Source organism: Photinus pyralis, unplaced genomic scaffold (genome assembly GCF_008802855.1).
Source record: "Photinus pyralis isolate 1611_PpyrPB1 unplaced genomic scaffold, Ppyr1.3 Ppyr1.4_LG7, whole genome shotgun sequence".
NCBI classification, from domain to species: domain Eukaryota; kingdom Metazoa; phylum Arthropoda; class Insecta; order Coleoptera; family Lampyridae; genus Photinus; species Photinus pyralis.
The window spans coordinates 36458545-36480482 of NW_022170738.1; the positions used below are offsets into that span (position 1 = coordinate 36458545).

Below are 21938 nucleotides of genomic sequence, written 5' to 3' on the forward strand. Positions count from 1 at the left end.
ATTATGGGACAATAAAATGAACAAAAATATAGGATAAACCAGATAAGATATAAAGGTACATTTTAAATATTTTGAAGTATAAACCGTCCCCAAACACAAGATAACAATGAGATTGAGACCTTGAAGAGACTTTTGCACTGTTCTATTGCCTTAAGTAGGTACATAGAAGATGTTATCTCAAGCAAACACAAACTTTTCCATTTTAATTTTTTTGCGTTGTCAAGGAAATCATTTACGTCAGGGGAAAATATACGAATACCTGATCACTCTTTTTAAAGGGGTCCATAAATACTGAAATATTCGAAAGAATTGACCAAGGGAGTCCGATACAAGAAAAAATTCAGGAGCATTTTTATGAAGACAAAATATTTAATGCTGCCACATTATATACCTATTTTTGAATATAATCACGGTTGACATTGAGACAGTTGTCTTACCGTGATATTAGTTTAAACATTCAGTTGCGGTAGTACTATGTGTATCCAATTTGTTTATTGATAACGATAGTTTGCAATTCTTTTTCATCTGCGAAACGTTCTTTAGACAACCGAATAAATCTTACTAAATCATCCTGATACTTTGAATGTAATGGCTATTCGCACTATTTTAAGAGATTAGTAAAGTTTTGAATTTTGATTGATAACCTGAGTGAATTCATCTCCTGTAACGATGCTTTAGATGAAACATTTCCTGTTGATATCGGGTGAGATGCTCCATAATTCCTTTGGGGCTTTCGGCCGTCCGAGAGCATTTTTGGTATCCAATGGGCCTACATTTTACGAAAGCTCTTCTGATTTTGTGGACATAATTGTGCAGTTTTCATTCGTATGTGAAGTCCTTGATCTACAACTTTTGTTTTCCTGATTGTTTAGTTTTGTTCTTCCAGCATCAATGTACTTCTGTAGTTTATTTCACAGCAAGTTGTACCTTTGATATAATATTATATTATTATAATAAAGGAAAATGTATTATTCCGAGAAACTATACAGGGAATTAGTAAACAAAATAAGAATCGTGACAAAAAATGTATGGCTTAGTTTAATTGTAAAATATACGTAGAGATTTTGTTTTAATGAAAGGCCGGTTATACAAACATCAAAAATAAAAACAATTTTGTTACGAATTTACAACATACTTAAATAATGCGGTTTGCTACGATTATCGTTTATGTTGGAGAATTCTTACACTTCATTTTATTTTATTACAGCAATAACTTTTACTAATCCAACTAATGGAATTTTCATTGTGTTGCTAATAGAACACGGTTATGGGCGTCTATATTATCATCGCTTACCGAGTCGAGTTTATGAATAAAATATACATATTAGGAATGTATGTATTTTAAATTTATCTGTTGATTTCTGAAGGTACAGTTACCACTTTCTTGTGTCAGTAGAATTGGTGTACCACCTATACGTATTTCATCAAGTGGGAAATGCCACAGCCAGCCACATATACAGTTCCGATAATTTTTTCTTCGTCTTTAATTATTTACTTCACGTTTAACGGTAGATTTGAATATAATTAATTGCGGTGGGTCATGTTTAATAGATAATACGTACTCATATTCATGTTTCTCCTGCATAAAAAAACACAACACTTATTAATGTCATACAACTCGTCATTACACGTTCGTATTCGATTGATAGCTGTGACTTATGACCTTCTTAATTCATTTATCATTCTCCTGACGTTAGCCCCAAAATGGATAGGTGTGTAATTTTGTAATTACGGAAGTATGACAAATTGGCATCGGTATTAATTAAACGACCCAAATTCTCATCTTCTACCTAGACTTTACGAAGAGTACGTTACCTCTTTTATAGTTGCATGGAGCAATATGATGACAGGTGATATTTTTTGCTGTACGTTTTGTCCATGCTACCTGTTTGTCTTGATCATAGAGCATGTTCTTCGGCTGCTACATAGGTTCACATGAAAGTTTACACTGTCAGGGGTTGCTCTTAAAAATGTAACCAAGAGGTGCCAAAGTCGTTTGACCAAGATCTGTCAAAATAAACCGATTTCGTTCGGAATACGTATACACGTTGTGGAATAATGTCCAAATTGTGAATTTCTTAGGAAAACCACGTACATTTTGCATTGATTTATAATCTTGAAAACGACGTGTCGGAAGAGAGTACTTACAAAGGGAAGATGGAAAGAATCTCTAAAGCGCAGTAAACGGTCTTCTGATTCTGAACATCACACGAACGAAAGAGTTTTTTGTATACCTTAAAACGAGTGTGAGGAGCCTGCGTTTAATCGTTGAGTGAATTTAATTACTCAATGGTTTAATGTTAGGTTCCTTTTTTTTTGGTTTTTCCTTAATATCTCGTAAACTATCAACTTTTTATTGGTTTCCGTAATTATTTTAGAGGGCCTTTAAAAATAGTTTGATACTTTAAACTTATTTAAATTTTTAAGTCTCTTCCAGGAGGTTCATAAGCCGTTTGCGAACATTAATCGTTCCTAAGAAACTATGCTTAATGTACCTTGAATGCATTTAAAACCATTCGAATGTTTATTTTTGGGGTTTCTGTTTGTATTTGAGGTCTTTAAAAGCCCTTATCGTTTAGACTTTTAGAGCCTGCTACGCAAAAACAGTTGCAAGCACGAGTCTAATACTAACAAGTGAAAAGTGTAATTTTAAACGATTTACGTAAGCGAATTGCGATCATTCTAAACATTTCATTTCTTGACATTAAGATAGTTTCAAAGTTTTCTCAGTTAAATCAGTAAAAATTAACGTTTTTGACACATATTCATCCAAACAGACATGGTCAATAAAAATGGAATTCTTGCGCATCAAGAGTTTTCACGTTTTTTTAAAGAAATATAACGATTTTGGCACGTCTAGGTCAAAAAACACGCAATCAAAAATTCATCAAATTCCGGTCTTGGGCACCGAAGAAGTTCGTTTTGTCATTTTTGTGTACTTAAAAATAAACGTGTAAACAAATATAGTAAATGAGCTCATGGGTATGTGCAGAACCAAATTTTGAAATTGGCATTATATTTGCTTTTATTCCAAGTGTCTATGTATCAATAGTTATTTGTGCAACTAGTTTTGAAAGTGATACTTTTTTTCATGAATTTGCAGTTTGATTAATGAGGGCGAAGCCCGAGTTGATCAAGCAAATTCATGGAAAAAAGACACTTTCAACACGTGTTGTACACGAAATTTTGTTGCATAGTGATCCATAATAACCCACAATTGAATAATTTGATTGGCATTCGCGATTTACTGTCAACCAAAAGTGGATGCTATATTGTTCATAGACAGGACTAAACTCCATGGAAACGCATAGTAAAAATCGTGAAAAAAAGTACCACTTTCCATACGATTTTTCGTTAAAAAAAGTCCGATAATTTCATCACTATGTAAAAAATTTCATTTAAATGCTTTCATAAATAAGAAAGTTTGCAATTCTGTTCGTAAATGGTCGAGATGCGAGATTGCGTATTATATGGCTAACACTATGCTTATTTGAATTTCATGCAATTCGGTTCATAACTAATGGAGATGTCAAAAGGGCCTTCCTTATTTTTTGGGCTACATTGCCAATTCACGAACTCCGATCTACAAATTTGATAGAGAATCACTTACAAAAATTTCATGGTAATCGCTCTATTCGTTTTCGAGATATGGTGCTAACGGACAGACACCGCAATATTATAAACCCGCTAGGAGCTCGTCAATAAAGCCCGACATCTCTTGGACATGTATAATGAAGCGGACAATTGTTTATATAGATATACCTTAGATCAATTTAGTCAAAATTTATTTGAAATGCGCTGAAAATGGGGAAAATCCGTTACCAAGATCATACTCACTACTAACTACTAGCCGCAAGCCGCAAAATGTGAAACTTTTACAACTTTTGTTGATGATACAGGATATAACGCACTTAAGTAAATATTCATACTTACTTAAGTTTCAAAAAAGTATAAATTGTGCACAACTCTTGTGCAGATAAAGTGAATTTTTTTTAACCGAAATAGCTTTTGTTTTGACATCACCAATGCACATATTTCTTGCAGACGTCTCAATCGCCCTTTGTGAGTACCCTATTCCGACAATCCGTTCTTGAGGTATAAGGGAATATACTCGATCACTATAAGAGGTCAAGGAGGAGGGCTATGCTGCCCTGTTAATTAGAAGGGGCGTATCTGCGTTTTTCACTAAAGTGAGAAAACGAGGTATTAAGATTTGGCTCCATGCCATCGCAGTATTTCAAACTGCGCAGGAGTTGATGATGTCAATCATACACATATATATTCTACTGTCAGTTCCTATAATGTTGTACCAGATATATCATTCCTGAATATGGCTTCTGATACTTACGCCTATTCTCTTTAAAGATGTTATAGCAAATTCTGTAGTTACGCCAAATAAATTGTTTCCAAGAGTTTCAAAAAATTTATTCAGGTGTTATTAATTTGCATATTAAGTACATAAGAATAACATTTTAACAAAATAAGCTTAATCAGTGTCAACATCTTGGTTCTTGGAAGAATGTTCTTTTTCGATTGGCAAATTTTCCCAAAACACCAACCTCGTTTTAGGAAATATTGCTCCAAGTTTAGATATTATAGTCTGCTTTCTTATTTTTGATATGCCTCTTGGTTCTCCTTTTAGTAGAGGTAAAGAAATTCCTGTTTTAAAGGATTTGTGGTTCAAAAAATTCAAATTTATGAACTCTCCTTCAAAAAAACGTGAATATGAGAGTGTTCGATCGCCTCTTCGAAAAACTACATGAGACATTTCGTTTAAATATGGTCGTGGTGTTATCTTATTGAGTTTGTATTGAGATGTGTGATCCTCCCACAGAAAAAATGAATTTTCATCCATTTCCTCAACATAAACTCCTTTACATGCATTTTTAACAGCTGTGACGTAATCATTAAAATCGTAGACTTTTCCTGCTTTTCTCAAAGAGTTCTCGACTGCGTGGTGAAACGAATCGGCTGCCATAAAAGTATGGCCTGATTCGAAGTACTTGACTTCCAACTTTTGTACAGCAACTTCGGCGCAGTTAACAATGTATATAAAGAAACTATACAGACACCAATTCTTGTTCTGTGCGGTGCAGTTATCAAGCCATAGTATTACATGTTTTGCGTCTCGCATGTGCAGAAAGTATTTGTAAAATGAGCTAACTATGTCTTCTTTATTTCTTCCTTGAATAGCTTCATGCCATACTGCAGCAAAGTGGCCCACTTTCGATTTCGGTCCAGCTGAGATAAAACTTTCGTTGTACGCCACAAGTCGGGGTACAAAAATCACTTCTTTAAAAGTGTCACATCGCGGCAACATGATAACCTGGAAATGGGAAAGATTTAATAAAATCACAAAAAGCAATAATTTACAGCTCTACCTTTTGTAAGTCAACTGTAACGACGACATCGTTTTCTTTGCAGTCTTTTTGGTATTGCATTCTTGCCGCTGTATAGTTCGTATGGTGAGTGTTCCACGCTTCACAGTCTTTGCAAGTTACAGAAATATCTTCTTTTTTGTGTCCACTCGCTTTTGAATGATGCATAAATACTTCACACGTGAAACATTCTTCGTGTCCAAGTTTAGTGAACGATATGTTCAGACTATCCACGACTTCTCGATAAAGATAATAAGAAAAAGTTATAGATGGATGTTTTTCAATAAAATCATCATACATAGATTTAATTGTTATGTCACTGGGCAAGTACTTACGCAATGGAGCATGCTCACGGCGATAATGCGCGATTGTTGGGTTAAAAGATTCAATATGTTTAATGATTACGTCTCTATCAAACTTCTTTTTTGGATTCTTGCCACGGCCATCACGTTTAGGAGTAATGACAGTTTCATTAAAGTTGCCGAACACTGTTCTCACCATTTTATCGTTAGATTTTTTAAAACCAAGGGTTGTAAGAAAGAATGTTTTACACACTGCCACCCTACGACCACTTTCATTTTTGAAGGCATACTGCAATGTATTTGAGCGTCGAGATGAAGTTGCCGAATGTACTGTTGTTCTTTTGGTAGGTGATCGCGAAACATTATGGAATATGAAAGTTTTTTGTTCGTTGTGGTTCATATTCCAAAATTCATTATTAATTAAGGTGCGATGAGAATAAGAAAATGTTTTTTGGCATTTTTTAACGCAATCATTTCCACAACTATTAATTATTTTATGCGCATCGGCAATTCGATTCTTATTCAAGCGTTTTCTTTCTTCTACAGATTTCGAAAATCTTCTGCGTTTTCTGGGTCTCCCATCTTTAGTCCAAAGTGAAAGGTCTACGAGTTTTTCAACATCGGTCAAAAGTTTTTCAATAACTTGACCCACAACAAGTTCATCGCTATTAGAATTTGGAATCAGCTCGCTGGTGCTAGGTTCCACTAGATCTGGTCCAACTAGTTGTACGTTGCTGAGGATATTGATCTTAGCATCAGTACGGGAAGTGCTGGATTTCAAGCAAACCGTATCATTATTAGTTGACGCTGAAGCTAATTTTTCGGAATCACTTCCACTGATACTGCTTTCGTCATCAGAATTCGGTGTAAAATCGGGGTCTTCAATATTACGCTTAATCTGCTCTGATTTGGTCACCTTCAGTTCATCTATTTTATTTCTTTGTTGCTTATTAAGGGCTAAATATACTAGTTTCTGGCACCGGTTCATTTTAAAACACTCACATTTACTAGAAACGCAAATTAAATGCTACACGAAAATTAGAATGACTTAACCTCAAATAGCAAAGCTGCGCATGTTAAGAAAGACAGGCGTATCTGTTCGAGAGCAATACAGTTACGCCCGTCTAGTTTAACAAACTATGTAGATACGTCCAAATAGCTTAATACAAAGAGATACGTCTATTCTTATTAACACACTAATCGATTTTGTAGATACGCCCTTTCTTTTTAAGCTCAGTACGATCATACAGTGAGAGATTACGACTTTCGGTCTTAACAAAACAGTATAGGGTACTGGTTTGCCAACATGTACATACGTCGAAGTCGATTTATGCTAAAATTGCTGATACGCCCTTTCTAGTTAACACGGCAGTATGGTCGGTAGAAATTAATTCCTTTCGTAGATACCTTTCATTAGAGTACCTTGAATGATAAAACTAGTTCCACTCCCCCCCACCCTCCCCCGCCACCACCCCACTAAAAAATGATCCTTGTGTTTCGACTCCACCATCAGTAAGATGTTTTCGGCTACTAGCATATTCCCTTTGTCAGTATCCATTTCCGACGTCCCGTTCACCCGCAATTCGTGTTTGAAGATTTGAGTCCACCATCAGTAATATTTTGTCGGGGGCTGCCACTACATTTCTTTTGTCGGTACCCGCTTCCAACGTCGCGTCAGCGGGCAATTCGCATTTTGGTGGATTTCTTTAAAAATCCTCCATAAAATAGTACTCAATTTTTACGGCACTTCTCATATCTCGAGCGACCTGAGATCTCTTGGCTCCCACGCCAATGAAAAAAAAAATCAAAATTCCGTCCGTCGGAGGTGTGCGCGTTTACAAGATCTTTCTGACGACACACAACCGAACCTAAACTGTAAACGAAGGAACAATTGACAAATCAGCATGCCAATATAACACACTCAGTGATGGCGCCCAGATGTCATCGACCACACATCATGTAGACCCGTCCCTAAAGTTGGTCATTACACGGCCCCGGTAGGTACATGTATACTGCTCGTCTTTCTACAGGCGTTTTTCTACGGGCCCACATTTGCTGTGAGCCATCCAGCCGGCCAAAGTGAGATTAAAAGCTACCTTTTTACAAATAAATTTACAAAAATGCGCTTAAAACTGAGGTAGAAGGGTCCACAACAACACATTTTTTTTAAATAAGACAAGTGTTTCAAAGACCTAGTAGATATTGTCATTCCATCACTTCATGCCTTATGGTTGCTGAAGAAAGAAAATAAAGAATCTTTGAACTCTTCGTGAAGTACCTTCCAGGTTTGGAGTTATTAAAATTGACAATTAGTTTTTAAACACCCTGTAGAAGGACGATCAAAATTTAAATCGACGTCGACGGAATCATAGGTACACTGTAAGAATTTAAAAAAATCTTGAATAACTTGAAAACCTTTAATGCTGGGTATAGGGAAATGTGGTATCAAACGACGTAGATTTTCATGTATATTTCGAAAATGCGATATAATAAAGGGTGTTCTATTTATAAGAAAGTTGCTATCTACATCTGAGAAACCGGAAGTTAAATGACCATGATAATATTTTCTTTGGATGGATCACGAAAATCTATGTGGGTAATAAAACCTAGTATATTGTTGCTGACTAGTCAGGGTTTGTTAGAATTTTTTTAGCAACAAATTTTCCAAGTTACATTTTTGCTCATCGCTGTATTCATAATAGATTCATTTTTGGGTGACGTGAATCTAGCCTTGATATTTGCGATTAATTTGATTTAATCAAATGTACCATCGAATGTACCTATAGCTATAATTATGCAAATTAAGCGCTGCATTGCGCCGTTTAAATGGAATTTTGCGTTTTTATAGACATACGTTATTTCAAAAATTAGGTTGACTCGACCCACATCAGACATTTGTAATAAATGATTTTTTCTTATGCAGAAATTAAGCGCTAATCAACCTAATTATCCGCTGTTATACGTCGTTGTAATAAAATTTTATCTCGTCTCAAATTTTTGAGGGAGTACCGAGGTTATTCTCGGCGAGACCAGACTACCCGTGAGTCACGACGAGAGTCTCGCGGAAACTCTCGCTTGATCTCGAATTTTTGTGTGTTTATGTGTACTGGTTTTTTTTTAAATTTTAATCAGGAAAATCCATTCAAGTGGCACGTATTCCAATTGTTTATATAAACCGTCGCCGACCTTACTGATTCAATACAATAACTATAACTTTTCTTAATTCTAAGAAGCCTTCAACAGCTTTCTTTTGTTCTGAAAATTGATAAAATATTACTCAATGATTGCCATCGATGGATTATAAATTATTATTAAATTATAAATATAAAAAAGGTGTCGAAATTTAAGGTATTACGGGTGGCGCTAATTTAGCAACTAATGTAAATATAAATAATAAAAGGAGGGGCGAGGTTTTAGAAAATAAAAATAAAAAACAATACGTATTTTTCTTACTTTTTGTGTATTTTTTCTTTTTTTTAGTAATAAATTAAGTTTAAATACATATTTCCCTCTTCCTCCCTTATTCCCCTTGTCGTTATAAATTAACTACACTGACGATACGTTACGTTTTGGTATTCATGACTTCTTTTTCACACCTATTAATTAACAAACCACGTTGTTATAATAAATTTTTTGCCATACTTTCTAAAAGACTAGAACCGCAAATAACCGTTATGGACCAAAAAAAATGATCAAAGTCCTCGTGTGAGATCGAAGGGACTTCAGCGCATTTTTGTGTGGCAGATCAGTGTTTTATTAGCCAATATTGACTCCACCATCAATAAGATCTTGCCGAAAGCTACCACGTTCACTTTGTCGGTACCATTTTCTCACTTACCGTGCACTCGCAATTCGCGTTTGAAGTTTTGACTCCACCATCAGTAAAATCCTTTGGGGGTTACCATTTTCCTTTTGTCGACGCCCACTTCTGATCACCCGCAACAATTCAGATTTGAAGTTTCGACTCCACCATCAGTAAGATCTCGTCGGGGGTTACCACATTCCCTTTGTCGATACACAGTTCCGACGTCCCGTTCATTCGTAATTCACATTTTGGTAGATTTCGCTAAAATCCCGGCATAAAATCGTATTCAACTTTTGGGTACTTCACATAGCTCGACCTTCTATTAGTGACACGAGAAAGAGAGACCGCGATTCGCGCTGTAAGAAACTTTTGGGCGCCCAAAGTCGACTACCCCTCGAAGCGCGCCGCGCAAAAGGTGTTTTATTTCGCCCCTAGGAAAAAAAACAAAATTCCGCCACGCAGGAGTTGTGCGCGTTGACAAGATCTTCCCGACGACACCAATTTGAAAATAATCGGAGAAAAACTGTAGAAGAAGATAGATAAAAACTGAAAAATCTCCAGGTTAGTATAATACGCTCGGGGATGGCGTCCAGATGTCGTCGACTCCAAATCTTGTAGCCCCATCCCTAACGTTTTAATTACTCAGCCCCGATAGTTACATGTACAAGCGTTTTTCTACGGGCGCGCATTTACTGCCAGCCAGCCAGCCAGCCAGCCAGCCAGCCGACCAGCCAGCCAGCCAGCCAAAGTGAGATTAAAAGCTACTTTTTACAAAAAAATTTTTTGCAAAAATGCGCTAAAAATGCGCAGAACCGAACCGTTACATCTTTTTAGAACCGAAACCGGACCGGAACCGTTATAAATATTTTCGGAACCGATATTTCATTTGGGTCCGGGTCCCTGGTTTTAATAGGTTCTCGTCGATTCTTTTATATGTGTTTTCACGAGTTTATGACAATAAATTCATTCGTTTGTAGGTAGGTATACATAAATATTATTGACTGCTTAAACAAAGTAACTTGGTCAAATTATCTTTAAGTATAAGAATTCATTGTATCATCTTTCCTTGTTATATTACCAGTTACATTTTATGAAAACCCTTAAAATACGCATAATAGAAGAAATTATGTTTCGTGATTGGCACATAGATAAGGACAGGACAATTATTATTTAATTGTCATTCCTTCGCGGTGCCGTTTATATGCCCTACACCATTTCTGGATAAGTCGAGACCAAGAGAGACCAAACGAGACGAGACCAGACTTTTACTTGGTCGCGTCTGGAGATATCAAAATCGAGACTTTTGAAAGCTCGTCTCGTGGCAACATTAGCGCTTAATTTCTGCGCAAGAAAAAAACTCGGTGACTGCGTGAGATGACCGAGATAATGCGAGGGAGGATGGTTTTTATACTAGCCCATTCGCTATCAAGACCCAAAATTTCAATCCGACAGCGCTGAAAGGCACATACTGACATACCTCCAGAAATAAGCAGAGCGGCATCATTTTTGAAATAAGTTTGACGAACATTTTAATTTAACCGTGCGCGAAACGCTCTAATTATGCGTTATGAATCGCAGATGCCCAGGCCGTCTTCACCTATCTTACATTTTCTCAAAAATGCTCACATTGTGCCGTGACGCAACTTCTTTCAGTTATCAACTAGCAAGTGAACGGCAAAACATTTTCGGTGTTGATTACTTTCGACAATTCATTAAACTGACAAACACATAATTAAATCTTCGCCTTTTTCCCAGATAATATCAGTAAATTACACGTTTGCATACATTACAGGCCTGCAAAATGTTTAATTCCACTTTTAGTGTTACCGATGACAGTAATAAATTACAGTTCAATTAACGATTATTGTCTAATACCTGTTCAGTTCAATTAGGAAAAAAACCTTTTTGAATTTCCAAACGTCTTAAGTAACAGAATTACACAATAATCGAACTGTCCACATGTTTTCACACAGTATTTCAAAATGGATAGAAAATGTAATGTGCCCTCACATAGTGTGTAACCTTTGACCTGATTTCTGTGGCGGTGAGTCCCGTTTGGCCTCGGGCCGAAGACTAGTTTTCAATTCTGTACGTGTAGTAATATCGTTTAAAGTCGCAATAAATTAACATAGCGAGACTTGTGTAATAATGTAGGCGAGCGGATTTTACGTTCGAGACGCAGACGTGTAAACTTGGGGACGTCGCGACGCTTACAAGTGCTGCCTTACCGCGGCGAAAAGCGACACGTATGTGTATCCTTCGCGCAACCGGCGTTTGTACCGAAAAAGTCGAGAAAGTTAATTAAGGACTTTTTTAACTTCCCTTTCTTTCACTCAATAATCGATTACTTTGGGTTTTAATTAAGCAAAGTAATTGGCGTGGTATGACCAATTCCTGACGTACCGGAAGTAGGTGGTGTAAGGATTTACATGGATTATGCGTGATGAATATCTCGTAATTAAATGATAAGGAAATGTGCCAGCCCAGATGATAAACAATTAGGTGTAGAAGAGTGAAGAAATTATTCTAATTGAAAGTAATTTAAATACACTTCGCGAGTGTTTCGCGCTGGACAGCAGCATCCCCCGTTCGGGGTAGTTGATGTGCGCAGCAGCATCCCTTCCTACGGGGTGAGCACGGCCGGTGGCTAGTGAGTGGCCTTCCCGAAGCGCACCGATTCGCGCCGAAGTGTGCCGACATACGGGCGGACGCTTGTCGCAAGTGAGTTTGTCCGCCTGACACACACGCGCTTGGACCACTGGCTATTCAGCATCCCTGGTCGTCCTGGACCGGACGTCCTTACAAGCGCGATATGTATATGTCTACAAATATTTCTTGCGAATAACTGCCAATCCCAGAAAATTAACAACCGAGTTCTATCAGCACACGTTAACCATAAACAATGACTTTACGCGGACTTTTAATTAATTTCCAGTGATGTACATTTAATATAAATTAAACCACCCCGTTTAGAAGTTCTGTGATTTTTTGCGAACCATGTGAATACGAGAAAGAAACTAAAATCACCGAGTGTTGAAGATTTTACTATTCCAAGATGAGAATTAAAATGCCAGCAGTTCGGATTGCTAAGGGTGAGCATTTTGATTAATAATTTTGTTCGTCGGTGACCATTAGTCTCGCAAAAAAATCTTGGAAGTAAATGTGCACGTTTTAAAAATCGCGTGCTGCAGACACGTGATCAATGTTTTTAATTAGTACTGCGCGACGATGCGGGGGTGGGTTAGTGGTAAAAGGGAAGGGAATTGTCTGCTTGCTAATAAGAAAAAGTTATGATAATGATTTTTGCGAGCGTCGCTTGCGCAACTTTTTCTTCGACGTCTTCTTGTTCAGTCTCCTTCAGAGGGTTGTTCAGCCAACACCTTGTAATTGAATGACCAATTTTCAAAAAGTGTCTTAATTAGAATGCTTATCCGGTAGCGGATTTTTCCACGCCTTTTTTTTCGTGGCGACCGTCGCCGTGCACGCATTGGTCAGTTTGTGACGAGGAAGTGTTTTCTACAATGCGACAAATTAAAAACCGTTAATGCCCAACTTTACCTGCGTTTTGTGTCCACTTAACAAGTCAATTGACCGCACTGACCAAGACGTTTAAACCGTGCGAACTCGGAAGGGTTAAACTCGATTAACCCTCTTCAGAATTTCCCTTCGCGGTGACCTCTGAACCTATAAAAAATGTTGACGGGCAGGTACGACGCGTGTGTCTTTCGAGGGGGTTATTAAAAGAAGATTCACCACATTAACATGTTTAAGAAGACGCGCGTGCTGTGTGATGACCCTCGCCTTTAATTTTATTTCTGGCACGCGACTCGTTAATTTTTATTATATCGCCAGTCTAAAATTGACAATCAGGTGCGTTTTAAGAGGGTGTTCTGTCCAGTGACCGAAGTCCGGGGGGTGCTCGCCGAACCGTGCACTTTTATTACGCGTATTGCTAAATTGTCGCTTTACCGCCGCTTAACTTTTAAACGTCGGTTTCCTGTGCCTCGATTATAATAAAATCCACCCTCAACTTGATCATACTACTCTCCGTTAGATGGCCGAAGTTATGTTAACACGTCCAGATTCCCACAGCATCATCGGTCAACCCACCTGGCCGTATTGACATTCTCAACCCTTTAAAACTTTTTGAATGTGCCGACTAATTACTATTCTATTTTGGTAAATATTTGAGTTAAAGTCGCGCCCGTCTTAAAATCCAGTTTGATCGATAGTCTCCTGGAGGTGAAAGATAATACGATTGATTGTTCATTAGGGTGAGACTGGACGACGAAGTACTAACGAACTTATCAACAAAAAAAACCATCAGCTCTACCTTCATTTTAATTACAAAGTTCAGAGCTGTTAAAGTTTTATGGTAGCCTAACTTATGTATTTCTATTCGTTATCAATTTGATAACCTGACATTAACTTAAACCGAACGTTTATCTGATAGAATTTTAATATAAGCAGTTTCTTGTCTTCACTTCTCGAGTATCATGTATGTGTCATTTAAAGGCAGTTATGCAAATACACGCAATACCTACAACGTCCATATCTCACCTTACGGTGACCATATACCTTTGCTTTATTACCATACAACCGCCTTCGGAAAAGTTACGATCTTGAATTAGCCCTTCCGAGAATACGACTATGCCCAATTTTGATTTATTCATTTCAACTTTATATGGTGAAGATGCGTACAATTTGGGAAATGGCCAGAATTGATTATATTGACTGCACTGCGGACTCGCTATACTTTTAATCATAGAAATTATAAATAACCCACAGCATACGTTAAAAATTGGGGGGCGATGACTTTTCTGCATTTAGCTACGCCGAGAATTGGTAATTAAACAACCCCAATCGCTCGTGAGCTTGTGACTGGACCAAGTCCTTTTAAGATTACTCGGTTTATTACTTAGGTATGTCTAGTCATGTGTTTTGATATTTTTCCCGCTGTTAGGGGAGCGAGTGCCAAAGCGTCTTCAGTTCTAAGTATAACCGTCGGCATTTGTCGACGGCCCTTTACAACGAAAAGTTACAGTAAAGCTACCGTTGTTGGTTCAATTTTGGAATTTGCAATATAAATCACAATAAATTATAAGATTCTATCAAACTTGGGGGACATCCGAGAAAGAAACGCTAAGACTAAGAAATAGTCTACACAGTACAACGCATTTTCATTTCGTCGTTTTCTTTAATTATTATGTGTGTAAAATGCTATCACAGGTACATCTATTTCGGTTGTTATTAAAGGCTTATTTTAGATAAACTGATCTGTTTTATTTCAAATAAGTAAATAGCATAGGTACCTACGTCCAAAAACGATTTTCTATTGAATAATTAATTTAAATCCTGATCTGTCACACATCAAATGTACGACAGAGAGCAGATTGGCAAGGCGTCCTGTAGGCTCAAACATTTGGCAATGATTTTTAGGTGATAGAAGAATCGCTTTCAAAAAAAGAATGTTTACATACAAGTCTATGTTATGACTTACAGCGTCCATCAGGTTGACGTATTGAACCGAAATCAATTATTTATGTTAAATCAATATTGTTTAATTTCGAAATTTGGGTAAAGCGTCTGCAATATTGCGAAAGAGATTGCACACTCAAAGTCTATCATTTTATCTTAGTTATCGGCACAGGTTCAGCACTTCCTTTAAAAATGTGTTAAAAGTAGCCACAAAAAAGTATAATTACGCTTAAGAATGTAAATTTGAAAGATTAGTAAGAAATAGTAATTCGCCCTTCCGCAATGAAAGTTATTGACAATCTCCTGTGAACAAAAAAGTGCATTCTTAACTGATACCTGATTGAATGGTAAGCAAAACATATATCTTATGGTTTTACGTAGTTTAAAGTAGATAAAAGTAATTATGCAATGGCTCCAAAAGTCCGAAAAGTATAGACTAGGTAAATTGACTATATCGGAATATTGTTTAAAAACAAAAGTCATGGCGTACAGTTGTTATTTTTATGAAAAACAAAAGCGCAGCGAAAATATTTTGATTTTTGTATACTGCCGATTCACACCGATTTTGGGCTCATTTTACAAATATTTTTTGTTATCAACAATAGGTAAATATGAATGTACTTTTTCTCATTTTGGCGCTGTAAGCCTATGTAGAAGAAAATCGAGTAGGTATGTGCCTCGGTATATGCCTTGCCATTTGAGCAAAATCAAAATGATTTTTCCTGCGCTTTTGTTTTTAACAAAACAACAAATGAAAATCTGTTTATGATACACATATATTGGATATTTTCCGGGCATTGTATGCTCATATTCGAAAAATATAACAAGTGCTCTTCACTTTCGTGCAGATTTTTTCGAAAAAATAAAGCCGAGGGGGAAACCACTAAGGCAGTATTGTCAAAAGTTTGGATGATATGAAGGGATAATGGGGCGGTATGAGGACATAAGGTGAACTGGGAAGAAATTTGGGTATTATGAGATAATACGGGGAAAATGAAGGGATACGAGGATAAGGAATTATGGAGCAAATCCAGAATCCAGGTCATATCAAGGCATTGCTGGTAAATATAACCTCAATTCCAGTAAAAAATGTTGGGGTAGTAGGAGGAAATACGAGGTAATAATATGCGATCAACAATGAGTTGCTATCGAGTCACCTTTGAACTTCCAAAGGCGACTCGAAAGCAACTCATTTTTTATCACTCGTTACTTAGGAACTATAAGGAAATATAAACTGAAAAGAAACACTTATTTGTATAACTAGAGAGGAAAGTGGAGTTCTTCAACTCGAGTTCAAAGCTACGCTCATGTGTCAATTGATCGAGAGTTGGAAAAACACTTTCTTCTCAAGTTTTACACATCATTTTTTCTGAAACTACAATCAGAATTGAAAAATGATCGTATGCAAAAATGACGTTTGGCACATAGCAAACTATATACGAGTATCAATTTAAAATGTGATTATCAAGATTATCCTAGCAATTGTTTTTTTACTTTCTTCACTAGAGAGGTAAATCACATTTTATTCACCAGTTTTAGAGACGAAAGTATTTATTTCTAAAGTAGTTTCAGAAAAACATAATTTCTTTATGAGGAAATATTTGTACAAAACAACAGAGCTGGTTTCCCTCTCGAATAAAGCCTATATGGTTTTATGGGTATTTTTGAGGAATGATATAATATGTTTAATATCAATCACAATATTTGATCTAATCTTCACAATCTCGAAACCGCTAAATAGGATTATTTATTGATATGCATATTATTAAATTTGCCCATTGTTATTGCTAACTTTACAAGAAATATGCAAAATTTATTGTTGATTGGTTATTGTTAACTTCATACGGGCAGTGTTTTTCAGGGTACAGTCTATAAGGAATACAAAAAAACAATAGTTTCTTTTATTTTCAAAAACAAAACTGAGAACCATAGTTGTACAGTTACGTACAATGTTCAATAATCTGCATTTTTTCCCATAGGTATACAGGGTGTTCTTTGTCTTATTTTATGATGAAAAAGTCATATAAAAATAAGCCCTTTACCGATCTACAGGATGTTCACAATATTCTTCTGCAGTTTTTACGCTGAAGGGATTACATCGTTGGTCATGTCAATGGTAGTGAGAATCTTCCGGGGGCCATGTTCCATTTTCTATCCATGAACTGTTTTTCGGTGCACCCCCGATCGATTGAGAAGCAAGAATTTCATTTTCTGATTTGGTTTTTTTACCACGCGCACGTTAGTAAGGTGGGGGTAAAAATGAACTCGCAGTTTTTACGGAAATTCGCGTTTTTAAACACCAGGAATCCGAATCAAACAAAATCTGGATGATATCGGTCTAGCGGTCCGTCTGTACTTTCATTCCTGCTAAACGGCTGAACCGATTGGCGCCAAAGTTGAAGAGTTGAAAAGCTCTTGGGCAGAACACACATGAGCAGGTGTGCGGATGGTATCTGTGCTAGCCACAGAACATTTTTTTGTTTCTGTGACCGTTATCGAGAAAAAATTGTAACTTGTGTTTGCATAAATTAAAGGTTCACATTGTAAAATATACGATAGAACTATAACACTCTGTATAGATCGGTAACAAAGAGTTTGCAGGCCTATGTTTATATGAACTATTAGTAATAAAATAAACCCAATGAATTAACCTCTTCCGTATTTACATCATATTTAGGAATACCCTGTATAATACGAGTAAAAATGTACTAAATTTGTTGATATGATTAAACGAAAAAAAAAACAGAACAAGTCTGATAATAGTGTTATCCTGTACCTATATAAAATGTATCTAATGTTTCCATTGAGGAAAAATTGAAATTACATCCTGTACCATACATTTTTTAAAATACTTATTATACCGTTGATCAATTACTAGTACAATAAGTGAAATTCAGAGAATTACCATGAAAACAGTAATGAATAATAATAATAATTGACCATATTCTCAATTGAAGACTATTTCATCATTTAGGACCCGTATTTGTATGGCCTAAACTTTTGCAATATGTTATGCACGTATGGTAATAAAAATTATGCAAGGATGCATAAAATAAAGTATCTTTGATCATGAGCACACTTGCAAACTATTGAAACTAAATTCTTATCTTCTACACAAGTTACGGACATGTTCGGCAATCCCTGGACAGTTACGGATATTTTAAGATGTTTACTGCTGAACTGAATTTGAAACCCGTAAATGTCGACTGAACATCATATTCAGCTCTGGCGATCCAGACTATAGTCGCATTAGTCAGAATGCTATTCCAGTTAAAAAATCCTGAGAATCGCTGGGTTTAGAAGGTATAGTTAGTCCAAATCACAGTGTTTTAGATATTTTACGAGCGAAATAAGTATAGGCATTGGTACACCTTTTAGGTCTCGTTTTAGGTGATTCCCAATTTGACTACTGCTGGAAGTAATAAAGAAGCAAACGTTGTCAGGTCATTCTCTTGGCGAAATTATTTAAAAAGTATTCAGACAGCAATCTTAGTAGGAAAAGGTATAGTTTTTTCCCAACTACATTGCCATAATGTTAAGGGCAAGGTTAAGAGCATAATATTGCGCTAAAAAAGACGACAACAGTAGGTATGTCTTAGATCTCGGAGAATGGACAAAAAATATTGAGAGAAATATAAGGTTTTTGTCACTAATATGTTCAAGTGGAAACAAGATGAAAGCGATTCCTGGAATAAGGTAGGTATCTTTAGTTTCGGACATTTTTCCATAAGCAGATACTGTTAAGTTGCACAATAAAGATTTGTGTGCTACATTGTACGTCACTTGAGAACCAATTTGCAAATAGGAAACAAATGGAAATTATGCACAACTCTTGTACAGATATAGCGCATTTTTTTAAACGGAAATGGCTTAGTAATAATTGGGTTATAAGCATTTATGTTTACCTTCTTGGTAGGGGGGGGGGGGCTCTTTACACATAAACATGCACAGACCGCCTGGAACACATTCAAAATGCACGCTATATAATGCAAGCAGAATCAAGCCCTTATAGAAATTCTCCGCAATATTGTATTTTCCTTTTGTAAGTACCTTCCCACGACACTCCATTTTAGAGATATTTACACGTATGTTTCGACTTCAGCAGTAGATATGTCTTGTCCAAATGATTCATTTTGCCTTTGCAAGTACTATCCTCCGACGCGCCCGTTTCCAAGTTTTGACATCAGCAATAATATTTCGTTCAGAATTTCCAATAGCCTTTTGTAAGTACCCTCCTCCGACAATCCGCTTTTGAAATATGAGGAATTATAACTGATAACGGATCGAGGAGAAGGACTGTGGTTGGTAGAAATTAATTCCTTTCGTTGGGATGTTTCATTAGAGTACCATGAAGGATAAAACTATATATTCTGTCCCTAATTAGTATAACATGCTCAAAAGAGGGACATCGGACTAGTCAATATTTACTACATTTATGAAGGGGTTTGAAATGTTTGACTAAAATTCGTGTCCGGCTCGATTAATGTAGGATTATTGTGTTTCAGGTCGTCTGGTAATTTCAAAGCACTAAAAACACTAGGAAGGTGTCTATAAAAATATAATTTATGTCCGCAATTGTAAGCATTATATACGTGCGAATGTTTTAATATTCTCCGAGGCATTTGGTTTAACGATGAGGTTTTAATAAATTTTTGCAGTAGGTAGAAAATGATAATAAAAAGTAACAGTTTGTACTCGGGTTAAACTGTGGTCAAGCATGCATCACGCCTATTTGCGGTCATAAATAAGAAAATTGTACGACTATAATGCATGTTAAAAGTATAATTATGCGTCTTTTCTATATTGCAAGTATAAATTTATTATCCCTGGATTGTCCTGACCTAAACTGGACAATATGCCACCGGAGCTACGCTAAGCGTGGAAGTCCGCCGAAGCGTAGCCAGCCGGAACTTCGATTTCTTGAGGCTCGGACCACCATAGCCTGACCTGCAAATTTTAAAGGTCACAGGAGATTTGCTTTAAATTTTATTTCCCCCTAACTTCCTTGTGCTCAATAACAAACCGCTTGGTTAAAGTCTTACTACTTTTTTAATATTCGCCTGAAAGTAAAGTTAATGAGCTCATGCTTATACAATGCTGCAGCTCTTCGAAGTGTACAAAAACAGATATTATTAGCGTCATGTTTTGCATTTCAGAGGAGCTTTCTTGTGACAGCTGTAAGGATAATAAACAGGTCATAATTAAACAATAACAACGGCAAAGTGACTGTTGATTGTTAAATACATTGTATCCGAATCATATGAAGTTTTTCCCTATGCTATCGACAGGGGAACTCAAATGAATAATTATCAACTTTAATGCAAGTAATTATTATTCAATTGCTTGTTTTTACTTTAGCGATCTTTTTAGAAATAATCCAACTGTAAATTGTGTAACGATCGAGAAGTCATTTTACAATACAAAAAGTAGATAAATTGAAACAGATTAGTACAAGTATAAAAACTTGTTGTAGAAAGTTCAATTTGGTAAATAATATTTATAATATAAATAACTATTAATATTTTATTGGCCTCTCTCATTGGGTTCCAGACCATTACCGAAAATCGCCACTTACTAAAGCTACTGTCAGAAAAGTGTGGAATTATGAATGACAATAAAAGAAAGCCACCCGACAATCTGATCAATTATCTACAATTTCATGCCTAAAACATTCAAACGAACTTCTCGTATTGACGAAATTATTGGAGGTAGCTCTCACATCGGCTCTCACCGTTAGTGATCCAAAATTCGGTGCAATGCCGTGTCGCAAAAGATTTGCTGGTATGGAAACGCCGAACATTTCATTTTTGGATTCCGTATTGATAACAAAGAATATTCTCCCCATCTAAACACCATCAGAGTAATGTAAATTTTTATGTATATGTTTCACCGATCTACAGGGTGTTATAATTAAATTTTTTCCTTTATATCCCTTGCAGTTTTTGAGATATTTAGCTCAAGTTTGGAATATAAGTTACGCTGAATAGCTTACACCATTGGTCGTGTCCATGGCAGTAAGAATCTACAGGGTGATATTTTTTCAGGGATCATATTCCCTGAAGTTTTTTTTTAGTGTCCCGCTAGTAAGTTAAAGGGTTTTGCAGGCGCATTTTCTTATTAGTTAGGATATTTAAAAGTCGTCGTAACTCGTTAGTGGCTAAAGTGTATTTGAACACGTGATACTATATTACAAAATAATTACTTAATGGATGGTTGCATACCATAATTTCAGAGTGGTGTGGAATATTTTGAAAATGTAGAAAATATCCATGAAAGAAATTCTGCAAATTTTTCGAAGATGTACTTTTCGGAATATCTCCGATTTATAGCCGACGTTTTTGAACATATCGCTATATGTCAATAACACAAAAGCCAGATTATATCAGTTTGAAGACATCAGGAAATGTTATATTCCACTTGGGTCATATAACAAAGACGATTGCTTCTTAAAAAGCAAAGTATTATAGGGGCCTCCATTATATTGCTGTAATTCAGTAAACTAAAACATTGGCTGTGGCTAACACAGATACCACCCGCACACCTGAGCATGCGCGATTCTGACTAAAAGTCCTTCGTTATGTCTACGAATTTATTTATTTATTTACCAAATTTGGTTACAATCGGTTAAGCCGTTTAGCCAGCGTTCAACCTCGGTGTGGCATCGAGTGGATTTGGGGTAGAAGCTTTATAGGAGAGTCGATGGCGGCCGTCTGTCTGTCCGTGTGAATCATGTCTCTTTCAGTTTGACGAGCTTTTTCAAAATAGAAATGCAGATCCGTATTTAAAAATTTCAAGTTGACGTATTCCTCAGAAACCGAAACATTGGACTTCAACGCTAATACTGCCAGTTTGTAGAGCATCAAAAGTTTCCGCGAGGAAGTGAGAGTGTAATTTGTTTTAAACAACACGATTAGCGAATTTCATTTTTTTCCGGTTATCTTCGAAAGTATTCGATTCACTATTTAAGTGGAGTGT

At 36.4% G+C, this 21938-nt stretch overlaps 2 protein-coding genes across 3 annotated transcripts in view; one reads left to right on the forward strand and one right to left on the reverse strand.

Moving 5' to 3' along the window:
• Nucleotides 1-4486: 4486 nt before the first annotated feature.
• Nucleotides 4487-6668, reverse strand: LOC116176223. The gene is made up of 3 exons (XM_031494704.1): nucleotides 6288-6668; nucleotides 5382-5969; nucleotides 4487-5326 (listed from the first exon to the last, which is right to left on the reverse strand). Exons 1-3 carry the CDS (start codon nucleotides 6666-6668, stop codon nucleotides 4487-4489), a joined length of 1809 nt encoding a protein of 602 aa, XP_031350564.1.
• A 5462-nt stretch (nucleotides 6669-12130) lies between these two features.
• The window catches only part of LOC116176604 (B-cell lymphoma/leukemia 11A), a 67539-nt gene continuing 57731 nt past the window's right edge, over nucleotides 12131-21938 (forward strand). Inside the window, exon 1 of one of the 2 annotated variants that reach the window (XM_031495248.1) lies at nucleotides 12131-12577. In XM_031495248.1, coding sequence (XP_031351108.1) covers nucleotides 12541-12577 — 37 coding nt within the window. In that variant the 5' untranslated portion in view covers nucleotides 12131-12540. The remainder of the gene's footprint in view (nucleotides 12578-21938) is intronic. The other variant, XM_031495247.1, reaches the window with a different exon arrangement.